This window comes from Aplidium turbinatum, chromosome 11, assembly GCF_918807975.1.
Source record: "Aplidium turbinatum chromosome 11, kaAplTurb1.1, whole genome shotgun sequence".
NCBI classification, from domain to species: Eukaryota; Metazoa; Chordata; class Ascidiacea; order Aplousobranchia; family Polyclinidae; genus Aplidium; species Aplidium turbinatum.
Genome location: NC_137482.1, coordinates 3,928,522 through 3,940,631, shown reverse-complemented (window position 1 = coordinate 3,940,631; position 12,110 = coordinate 3,928,522). Strand labels below are relative to the sequence as shown.

At 38.0% G+C, this 12,110-nt stretch overlaps 1 protein-coding gene across 1 annotated transcript; it reads left to right on the top strand.

Moving 5' to 3' along the window:
* The first annotated feature begins 90 nt into the window (after positions 1–90).
* LOC145779906 (uncharacterized) lies at positions 91–11,413 on the top strand. The gene is made up of 13 exons (XM_082591579.1): positions 91–227; positions 1,017–1,120; positions 1,548–1,693; positions 2,697–2,862; positions 3,615–3,761; positions 4,394–4,523; positions 5,059–5,173; positions 5,939–6,083; positions 6,466–6,583; positions 7,260–7,385; positions 8,037–8,176; positions 8,883–9,175; positions 10,795–11,413. The coding sequence occupies exons 1-13, from the start codon at positions 101–103 to the stop codon at positions 10,952–10,954; spliced, it is 1,917 nt and encodes a 638-aa protein (XP_082447705.1). The 5' UTR covers positions 91–100; the 3' UTR covers positions 10,955–11,413.
* The last annotated feature ends 697 nt before the right edge of the window (positions 11,414–12,110 follow it).

Sequence of the window (12,110 nt, the reverse complement as noted above, 5' to 3'; positions counted from 1 at the left end):
GGTCACAATCCAATGTATTGTGTCATAGGAGTCATATTTTCTCTCCCAGAAAAAAGATTTTGCAGCAATTGAAATTGCTTAGATGGATGTGCTCCCAAAAATGAACCCTCCTCCATTCATAAGCAATTTCGTTCTGCCCGATATCAGCTATAAATTTTTAGAATATGGAAATTTGAAGGGCACAAGATCCACCAAGCCTAAGCGATTAAAATCACTTCCAGTGGAAAGTAAGTCTGTGGTCTAATTTAAACAGGTTACCCGGTATTTTTTTATTTCAAAACCCTTTCGGGTTGTATCATGGCTGCATAGAAATAGGCCTGATTTGTAACATTTTGCAGAATTTTTCAGATTTTGGTAATTGTCTACATAAAACTTTCTGAACGATGTATTTCAACGTCTTCTATGTCTTCCCCAGGTGATAAAATGAGTTTTAACATCATCAGGCGTTGAAAAACAAAGACAATTTGATTCATAAAATTTAGGTCAGGCTGTTAAATTGCTCGATAACAGTCTGATTGAGCGTTTTTTAACTTACTTTTCTGCTGCCCTAACGCAACAAGAAGCTTTTATATCATTACGAGTCAGAAAAAAAGTAAAAAATTTTAGAAAATTTTAGGCAGACTGTATCAGTATCGATAATAATCAAAATGCGACAAATGTGGCGCATCTCTAGATAGCCATGATTGTATCTCGAATACTTAATATTACTTTTGGGAGTACAGAATAAGATATAATTTTATTTCTTTGATCTTTGCAAGAAAACGTTCAACACTTATCTTTCGAGAGGACAGCCATTACTATGTGTTTTTGTGATTTTTTTGGTTATTACATTTTATAATTGGAAGTTTTAGGACATCTCGGATCAGATAATCGCATATATTTTTTTGCCTTCAAAGCGTAGCATCAAACAAGCTTTGCATTAAATCAAATATAAACGTTTCTTATAGGTACTTGCTTTTACCAAATATGCAACACAAGTAATTGTTTCTTGAAGTTGACTGTTTAGATTTTATTAGATCGTGTACTTGCGCCATCTGCCGGCCAAGATGAGCTCATCATACCTGGACGAACCAGCCTTGACGTGAAGATCGAGAAACAAAGAGGAACCGCTGTGAAAAGAGTGAGAACATAATTTGAAATGTTTTGAAAGGTATCTTTAAATGCAGTTGAGCCACTAAGTTGCTTGTGCTAATGACCGTTTGTCTGTTTTAATGATCCGTACTCATCCTTTCAGCGCGGTGGGATAGCGCAGCGGGTAAGGTACTCACCTCCCTACTATGCAATCATGGTTCGAATCCCGGCTTCAGCTGGTTGTTGACATACACCGTTCACCTCTACCCAGGGTGTAATAAATTGGGTGGGCGTAGTTTCTGAAGTAAAGGCGGCCGAGAGAAAGAAACTGGCCACCCTACTCTCGTTAGTGCCAGCGGCTTAGTATAATGAGGACCTTATCTTCTTATCCCCGGATGTTTGGATCAAGTAATGGACTCACCTTTACCTTTTTACTCATCCTTTCAGCAACTTTTTCATACTTTTGCAAACTTTAGGCTGCGAACATATTCTTGTCTGAATGGAAATCTCATAACCCAAAGCTGAGCTTTCGAAATTTGGTACGTGCCGTCATCCAAGCGAACAGATGGAAGATACCGCTTATTATAAAGGAGGAGAGCACAGAAGAACTTCAAAAATCTTAGTAAGTATTGCGATGATAAACTTTAGTCGATGTTTTAAATTTCCTTTGTTTTGTATTGTAATGTTATTTCTTTATCAGAGACAAGGGCGGAATTAGTATGGAGGCAAGGGGAAAACCGTTTCCTGCAAGACCAGTGCATAGACTACCTTTTTAGTTTGATTTTGGGAATTCCAGATAGTTTTTCATACAATAATTTACTGTGATCAGATGTTTTCTTGGTTATGCTTTCTCCTCCGATGATATATATTTATTTTATAGTTCTGCAAGCCTTTTGAAAGACATGTTCGCTTCTATTATTGCCTCCGTTATTGTTTTTACTTTGCGTTTTGACCTGAGATTGCTTTTATGTCTTTGTGCATTAAATCTATAAAACCAGCGACTCGTTGGCATCAAGAAACTTCTGAAAAAGCCATTCAGTATAATCGACATACTTATCAGATTACTGTATTTTAAAAGTTTTGGCGGTGGAAATAAGAGTTTTTATTGAGAGGATCTAATGGAAAATAGTCTTTGGCTACTTCGGCTCTCGGGGTGTGCGCTTGAGCAACTCATTTCAGAACTGCTCTCCATTCAGCGGCACACAGTGGATGGCATTTCAATCAGAACAACCCATTTGGAATGCGCTTTCCTTCTTGACACAAATTCATAGTTGTTCTGGTGGGAGAAGTTACAATGGCTCTTCCGGCCATTTACTGCTCAGATATTCCTCAGCTCAACCAAGCTGCCTAAAACGCAATGCTCCAAATCACTCCACAGACCATCTTGCATTGAAATGCCCAGCAACAAGCTTCAAGGAGGATAAGTCACAGCCCACCTCTCATTGATTTGCTATACGAAGATTGCTTGGACTTATAGCGTCATACGAAATAACAACATCACATATCTCTGTTTCCTGGCACTAAATTCTGTTTCAAGTGTTCCTGGCGTTTGTTGTTTTAAGTATTAGTGATTTTCGATCTTGCTTAACCACAAATATTTAGGCCTAGTTTTGGATTCTTTTCAGTTATGACGAGCGTAGTGGGATTAGTTTCAATGTGAACGCCTTTAAAACCGCCGGCACAGGGAATGCTGGATTATCAAAAAGAGCCAGATATATTTTAACCAAAAACCCTTGGGAAAGAACGGACGATGAAATGGAAATATTGTATTCTGTTGTGAATCAGATGAAGGTGTGAGTTCAATTATATCGGTGATCAACAAAATATTTGAAGTAAAGTTAGACTGGTCTGATTCTGACATGGAATATTGTGATATTATAAGCTTTCAAATCACAATCTTTCTTTCGTGTGTCTGTTCTCATTCTATGTAGCCTGCTTAACACTACAACGGCTAGAAGGGTCAATTTTTAATTCGAAATATTTTTTACGCCCCGTACAAATTTGCTTTTTACAAAAAACTATAATTTCTTTAAAACCAACTTAGCTACTCACTACTCAGCTTATAAAAACTGCATCGTTTTGTAAATCACAAAACAGTAACCCGTCTAGTGTGGCGGATAAGCCAGAAGCTGCTGTAGTTTCGCATGCTATGTGTTAATCAGTGTTAAACTGCACTGATTAAAAACAAACTGAACCAAAACTTTCTAATTGGTTAAGCCTACATACCTATAACGAGCTGACTAAAGATCTTTGCTGCTTGCGATCAATCAGATGGATTTGCTCGAGCGCTGATCCTACAAACAACATCGTAATTAACTGTGTTACGCTATCTAGATGATAAAGGAAGCAACTCTTTCCTTTTTCCTCTTCCTTTCTTTTCTCTCTTTGTTTAGACTTTTTTAACTTCCTGCTTCAAACCCACTTTATAAATGTGAATGGATACTATTTAATGAAAAGATATAGCCTAGTTACTTTTTAGAAGTGCTCCTTTTTTGTAAGAAACGATTCAAATCTAATATGCTGACCAGACACAAATTTTCCAGTGCTTTTCAAAATACTCTTCGCTCGTCCGCCATGAACTTGCCACTGTGATAAACCTCGAGACATATGAGGACGGGCGGGTCATCATACAAGAAGGATACCAAGGAATCTCAATGTACTTCATTGTAACTGGCAGCGTTGTTGTCCAGGTACGTGGTGATTTCACTTCACTTTAGTTTGCCATCATGTGCGTTCAATAAAGGTGAAAGTGGCCCCATACTTAGTTACTAGATCTTGGGTAATGAGAAGATAAGGTTCTCATCACACAGCTTTCAGTATTAACAAGAGTAGAGTAGCCAGATCTTATCTCTTGGCCGCCTTTTATTTACTGACTACGCCTACGCCAGGGGTGTTTAACAGTCCGGCCAAATCCGGCCCGGGATATGTTGCTGTATAACCCGCACCCGTTTTTTTGCTGGCTGGCAAATTGAACAACCGCTTTCGGGATTTTACTACGATTGAAAAATACTTATTGCTATTCACTTCTTTTTGCATGGACCCTGATGAGGCTCCAGCTCACCTACAGCTGGAGCTATTTGTGGAGCGTTGAATCGTTGAATAATAATAATCGATATAAAAGTGATGGATCTTGCTAGTAGAGATCTGTCATTGATCTTGTCTTCTGGTGAATTTTTCTGATTAACTTCAAAACATTTGCAATTTCTAGGTTAGGCTTCGCAGTTTGTAGTTTGCTGTAAATTACGTAGGCTACGTTTCATATTTATAAACTCATTATGGGTTGAAAAACAACGTTTAAGCTCTAATCATACATCTTGTAAAGGTCAGTCACCTAGACGTTAGGACTGGTGATAAAAAATATTATGTCGTCGGTGAAATAACAGCTGGATCGTCATTTGGAGAGCTTGCTTTGATACAAGAATGCAAGAGAACAGCTACAATTGTGTGTAAAGGTAGGTCAGTACAATCAACACCAACAGCAGCAAATGCATGGTATGATAGCAGCCAGGGGTGATCCAGCAAGTTACCTTGTGTGGGGTGGGGGAAGATTTCAACAAAACGCAATGATGTGTAGGTCTACGTAAATTCGACCTTGAAAATATACGATGAATAAAGTTACTTTTCTTTTCTTTTTTTGAGAAACGGGCAATTGCCTCCCTTGGATTCGCTACTGATTGGCAGAGAAATGTGTTTAAAAAAAAATGCATTCTCAGGACTGCTCTCAATTCAGCGGTGCCTAATGGATTGAATAATTCCCCGGCAACAACACTCCAACAATCGGAAACTTCACTCTGTCAATCTCGGTAACCGGCCCTACGTCAAAAACCTCTGTAAGTATGCGAAACTACCAGGAATAACCAACTAAGGCTTTGTCAGTCCGACGATAAAGATTCAAAACCAAACCAAGACTGGCTTATTTGTTCTGTGAAGTTAACATCAACCCCTAGATAGCTACATCATTTGAAATAATTGTGACGTCACACACAGGGACGTCACAATTTCTTCGAGTGGACAAACAAGACTTCGATATGGTTTTAAGAAGAAGCTATGAACAAGAATGGTCAGACAGGCTAAACATGGTGAAGTCAATTCCTTTTTTTTGGTGGGTATTCTTAATAAGGATGCAGTTGTAATAAAAATTTACAGACAATTGTCTAATGACTTACAATCCGCCCCGTTAACTCAGTGGTTACGCGCCCGGCGCAAGATCACGCTGCGCTGGTTCGACTCTCGGGGTGTGCGCTTGAGCAACGCATTTCAGGACTGCTCTCCATTCAGCGGCACCTAGCGAATGGAATGAAATTCCCCGGCAACAACACTTCAACAGTTGGAAAACTTTAATCTGCCAATCTCGGTAACCGGCCATGTGTCAAGAGCCTAGATACAAGTATGCGAAATTGCAAGGAATAACCAATCAAGGCTTTGTCAGTCCAAGTATATAGATTCAAAACCAGCCAACCGTCTATTTTATCATGATATTTTTAACCAAATAGCCAGTTTGTAATGTGAGATGTGATGTGTGAGGATGTGAAAACACGATAACTTATGGGGGGTTTTTTGTCACTTATATTGTACTTTATTTTATCGTAATTATGTGATTCTAAGCAACAATAAGTAAGTTCTTGCTCAACTGGTTTAGTTTAAACTTTACATCTACAAAGTTTTTAATCTCGTTTTGTTACTTGTCAATTTTTTTTAAATGCGTTGTCTAGCATTTTCTGTAGCTTCAAGCATGCTGAAAGCTGTTTAACTTTATTAATAGCATTTAACACTTCATTCAAAACATTTATAATGTATAAACTGAAAAGACGTTATCATAACTGCGTTACGCGTTAATGGTTTAGCTGTACTGTAGATATGCTTTCAGTGACTGGACTGAGGCCGACTTACGTCACATAACGTTGAATTGTTTCGTCGGAGAATATCAACCTGAGACCGTAGTGCTGGGAAATACGTCGGAAGTTACAGAAAGCATTTACTTTCTCGTGTCTGGAATTTGCAAGATTGTGAGAGTAAGTTGTAAGCGTGTAGGAGCAAATAACAACCCAAAGTAATGTTGCTTCTTTTTGTCCAAAAATCACAAATAAGATTTACTTTTAAAAGTTGTGTTATCTGTTTTACAAAATACTTTCGGATTTCCGTATAGTTTACGTTTGAACACCCCTGGCTATCCGTTGATTCGAAAAAATAAGTCCAATCAACTCAACTTTGAAAGATATTGTTTGCTTTGTAAATTTTGAGAACTCATTTCACTCACTCAAGTAAACTGCATATCTTCACCTTTACAGCACATGTGAGCATTTTATTTCTTGCCATATAGGTGAATGAAATAACAGCTTTTTTCACTATTCCACTCAAGACCTTAGACTTAAGCAATTGATGCATTTGTTTCAGCAAGTGAATATTCTTGTAACTACATCCCACCTTGGCGGTCAAACGATGCTCTCTCTACCTCGACCGCATGAACTCAAGAACCCGAGACACAGGATCAAAACTCGATTCCTAAATATAGGTACAATAGCTTAGTTATAATAATAATTAGATTAACAAACATTTTTAATTGGACAAACTTGAGTCATAAAAGTGTTTTACGGCACTTCAACACTTACGACAAACTTTTCACCCGACTCCACAGCCCTGCAGACAACTGGAAGCAGGAAAGGAATATTATAGTCGTCGAGTCATCTGCTCCCATTTAAATGTCTTGCCGAGACATAGCCGAGTGCTCTGCAGCGGCGTCGAACCAACGTCGTTTAAACGTTGCGCTGACGTTCTTACCACTCTGCTGACTATTTATTGTCTTTTCATGTAGTCTACAATGCCTACATGTTACATGTTTGCGATACTGGGATAACTCAAAGCTTGTGTCAGGTTGCGAACCCAATTGCTTAAGATGTGGCTGTAAACTGATGTCAAGGCAGTAATGGGATTTAATTTAACAACCGATTCGCTTTGACTTTGCCACATCTGGCAACCCTGTATACGACAATTATATCAGGTCCTCTCGAAACAGTTGGCCAGGAACCGTTTTTGCAAACGTTTTTTTATTTTAGGAAGCGATTCGAGCGAACTGACCGAATTCCACTACTGCCAAAGTTAAGAATGTTTATTGTTTATCTAAGGATGGCTGTTTTAAATAGCTCAAATGGTAATGGTGTCTAATTTTTATTTAACTTTGAAATTTGCAGGTCAACTTTTTCCCGGAGATTTTTTTGGTGTCGGTGAAGATTTAAAATCGTGTTTTATTCTCACCCTATGTCGTGCTGAATGTCTTCTTGTTCCCCGTCATGCTGTTGCTGCTCTGGAAAGAGTTTGTACGTAGCTTATCACACGAAATGTAAAATATGTAATAATGTTTTACACTGTTGAGACGAAAGTCTTCCTAGCGTCAGAACTACCTGACTACTCAATAAGTACTCATTATACTGTAGAACAGCGATCATTGGCGAAACACATGTCTATCGCTGGTCGCTGCCAATTCTCGCTACACTCGACTGCATAGATACAAATGTATTACACTATAAACATTTATAATTAGCCTATAACAACATTATTTTGTGATAATATAAAATATATAGCATTTTATTACACCAAATCTAAGAACATTACTGGTCAAAGGCATAAGAATAACTTGTTGATATAGTTATAGACTAACCAATCACTAGCAGAGTGTGTTTGGTTCATGCTTATACAGTATGCTGTACTTATGTTGCTTCTCGTCTCCCATTGTGAAATGATTGACCCCTCTTACATGATATTTTCGCTACAGTTCTTTCTCCATTTCTGTACAATGAACGCAATGTTGGTGGGCAAGGCTGTGGCTCAATGGCAGGATTGTTAAACCTTGCTGCAATTTACCATTAAAGTATACGTATTATAAACCTGGGGAAGTAAAAGGTTAGATTGTTGGACCCACAAGCTGAAACAAAGAAGAAAATATAACAATTTTGTTAATACTTTCACAGCATCTCACGCTGGACAAGATATATACAAAAAGTTCACGATTAATGATATGCTCTCTGTAGTTCAAGCTAGGCTGATGTCTGAAAAAAATGTTTTCGACAAATGGATGGCAAACTTACGGTGGAAAAACTACAAAAAAAAGGTAAAAAACAAATCATTTTTGTTTTTGATTTCTGTCATTATTATGCTTTGTATGTTCTCTTGTTAAAGTAGTTTGTTAAAAACACCGCGATTGGTGAAACATCAGTAATTGTTGAGCAAGGTGTTGCAATTTTCTATGAAGTTTAGTCCGAAAAATTTCAGAGGTAACCTATCCTATACAACGACATCAATTGCTTTCAGGTGATTTCTAACACGTTCACTTCAAATTGCTCCGCGTTCCGTTTTTGCATCGCATTAATAACAAGAATGTTTGGAATAATGATTCCGTTTATATTTTCTATAAAGAACATTATCGTACGAATTGTTTATGTTATAAAACCCTCTTTGAATAATTTGAAATTTTGTTTCGCAGTTAAGAAATTGTGACCCATTTGTGGCCAGTCGGGTTTTTGAGTAAATTGAAAGGTTTATAAAATTATGAAACTTTTATACTTCTGTGTTAAGTTTTCAACCTCAAATTGCCTATTTTACATAGCTGAAGACAATTTGCCACAACAGCTGAACCAGGTTAATCTGAACCACTTAGTTTAGCCCATCAATGGTGGTTGAGCAATTTCTGCTTGCAATATCCGCCCCGATAGCTCAGTGGTTACGCGCCCGGCTTTGTCAGTCCGAGGATAAAGATTCAAAACCAACCAACCAATGCTAGGCCTACTGAGTTCGATTTACTACAATTTTTAATTCAGACTGTGAACGACATATTCGCCCGGAAGTCAATTCATGAACAAGAACATCCCCACAAGCCATTTCGTCTCAAATCCTTCCAGATTCAAGATCAGTTTCCCAGCTACGATGATTCATTATCAGTTCATAGGAAAGGTGGCTATATAAACATCAACTACATCCAATTGCCTTCAATTAAAGAGTCGAAAGATGCGGATGCTGTTCAGAACAAGCGACCGAGTTTGAATCAGCCAAACAATTCAGTTGCAAGATCATCCATCAAGTCAAAGTCGTCGCGCTTCGTTGAACAAAAAGGGTAAGTTGTTAGTTTTTAGTCAGAATGAGTTGAAAAAGATATTGTTATTATTGGTCACAGCGGTAAACCATAATCTCTTCGTGGGAAAATTGTAACATAAGATTCCCAAATCCGTTCGTCTGCATGTAATGACCGAAAAATAAACACTCTTTTGAAACGTCTATTCAAAAGTGTATTCCTGTAAAATTAGCCCGCGGCTATCGAAAATGGAACGCAACACCGTACGCCTCTAAAACTGTCACTACAGAACAGATTACTTGGATAAAAGACGGAAATTTTGTCCAGCTAGCAAGCACCAAGCAAACAGTTAAACTTGCGACTGACTTCCAACATACAATTTTACGAATGACTAGAATAATTTGCGATATCTCAAATGCACATAGACAGTAACTGTGACGCAATAATGAAAGACAATTATGAAGTCATTCAAACAGGTGTTCAAGCGGCTAATGCAATATTTCATCAGGTCTTACGACCGATGGTGCAATATTTGGACATTTTCTAGCAATTTCCATGACGTAAGATGCCAGCTAGGTTAAGTAGACCATAACGGTTTTTATATGACGTTTGATTTGGTGAAAATTGTCGGGAACAATTATCAGCGTAGGTTATAGCTACTAGGTTGAAATAACTTCAACTGTGTGCCCTTTTACTCAAAAAATTGACATTTTTACAGTATAACACTTTCAAAAACACAATCTACTGATACTCTTTTGCTGGTAGAAATGTACTTTTTAATTTGATAGCTTATTTTCACTGTGCCTACTCTACACCCTATAATAATAATACCTATTTTGCCATTTGAGGTAAAAACTAATCTTCCTATCACATCTTGAAAGACTTAGACTATGATGTTTTTTCTCGCGTTCTACTAAGCACATTTTTGTTTCGTTTGTTCTGGCAAAGTAATTAATGATGTGCCTAGATATGAGCATCTAACTCAATGACTTTATAAGCTATCGTATTCGTAGTCTTTAGCTGCTTAGTAGTAGTACAGTGGTCCTCAACCTATTTTGGGCATTTTTTTTGCACAAAAATTTTATGGTCTATTAACTTTTTATGCAGAGAAAAAACTACAAATAAGTTTAAAATCAGCAAAAAAAAACCTTCTTCTGGAAACGATTATTGCTCCCTTCAAGTTAGAAATTCCTTCTTAAAGAGCCAAGTGGATCCCTTTGAGAACCACACTGTTGCAGTCGCTTAAACTCAACATCCGTATGTGATTCAATAGACTGCATTGATTACATCACACCTCCAAAACTATTATTTCAATTAGTAGAATGAAAATAGCCATTTTGTAGCAAAAAAAAGCATTATTCATTGTTACTACAATCAAAACACTATAAAATCACACAAGTGTAAAATTAACTATATAGTGACACGCGTGAAACTAGTTTTCCATTAAATCGAGCTTTTTTAACAGTGCATGTGTGTGGCCTCCCTCAAAATGTTTCCCTGGTCCACTGGTGAGCCATGGCCCATTGGTTGAGAACCGCTGGCTTAATATTGCTGCTGTAGTCTTGTGTGTGTAATTAGATTTAAAACTCTTTATGTTGTCATAATAACGGAAATAACAATATTGATTTTTAATTTGCATTTAATCGTTATCGTTGGTGCAGCGTTGACTCGACGATTTCTGGCATTATGAAGATGTCGAATAAGAGGCGATCACGACGACACGCAGTCGGCAACGCGAGACACAGACCAGACAAAACTTCCGAAAGCGGTGGTCCAGTCGTTGGCTTCTCAACCACAACGTCATTAAATGAGATGGAATAATTAAAGCTTTAGACCAGGGGTGGGCAACCTTTTTAACACAAGAGCCAGTTAGGAAAATGTAATGCTTACAGGAGGGCCGCACGTTGCCCACCCCTGATTTAGACGGTGGTTTCCAACCTTTGGTCTGCCGGTACGAGCCCCCAAAGGGGTTTGTGAAATGATTGTAAATGGGGTCCAAAAACATAGTAACAACTTGCACTCTAAAAGTTGTATCTAAGGATATTTAATTTTAATTCAAAGTCCCCTCAGTCTTTATGATTTCTTGGAAACAACTCAGACTATTAATTCTTTAAAAGGGGTAGTCTGTGGCTGCAAAAATTTGGAAACCACTACTTTAGTTTAGATCTTTAGCCTTTCATTGCATTGTGAATTATGTTGCTTTGCAAATATTTTTGCTAAGATACAATGATGGAACCTAGACATAGTTTATTTCACGTATTAATTTCAAAAATAAATCAAATTTTCTTCAACTGCTTCGTGGGATCATATGTAAGGTCTATACAAAAAACTCAATGTGCCCTTAGCACAGCAAGGTATGCTCGCCTTGGGTGGACTCACTGAGGTAAAAGCGATGGAAAGATAATTGTCAATGCTATCGAATTGACGGACTCTAGCCGAATATGTTTGGTTTGGTTTTGAATTTTTATCCTCGGACTGACAAAGCCTTGATTGGTTATTCCTGGTAGTTTCGCATACTTGTAAAGGCTCTTGACGCAGGACCGGTTACCGAGATTGGCAGAGTGAAGTTTCTGATTGTTGAAATATTGTTGCCGGGGAATTATTCCATTCACTAGGTGCCGCTGAATGGAGAGCAGTCCTGAAATGCGTTGATTAAACGCACACCCCGAGAGTCGAACCAGCGCCGCGTGATCTTGAACCGGGCGCGTAACCACTGAGCTAAGGGGGCAGCGAATAGTAAGGAGAAATGCAAACAACGTGTTAACATCCATCTAGTTACACATTTTTACTGTAGTTACAAGTATATTTAATCAGTAGAATAACTATAATCAAAATAACCTTAACAACCCGTTTCACTCCTTGCGGTATCATCAGAAATGCACTCTTTTGGAGTATTAATACCATTTATCGTTCATTATACAGTACATGTATACCAGTGGCCATCCCAGTGTACCTACTGCACTGAGGACTGAGGAGG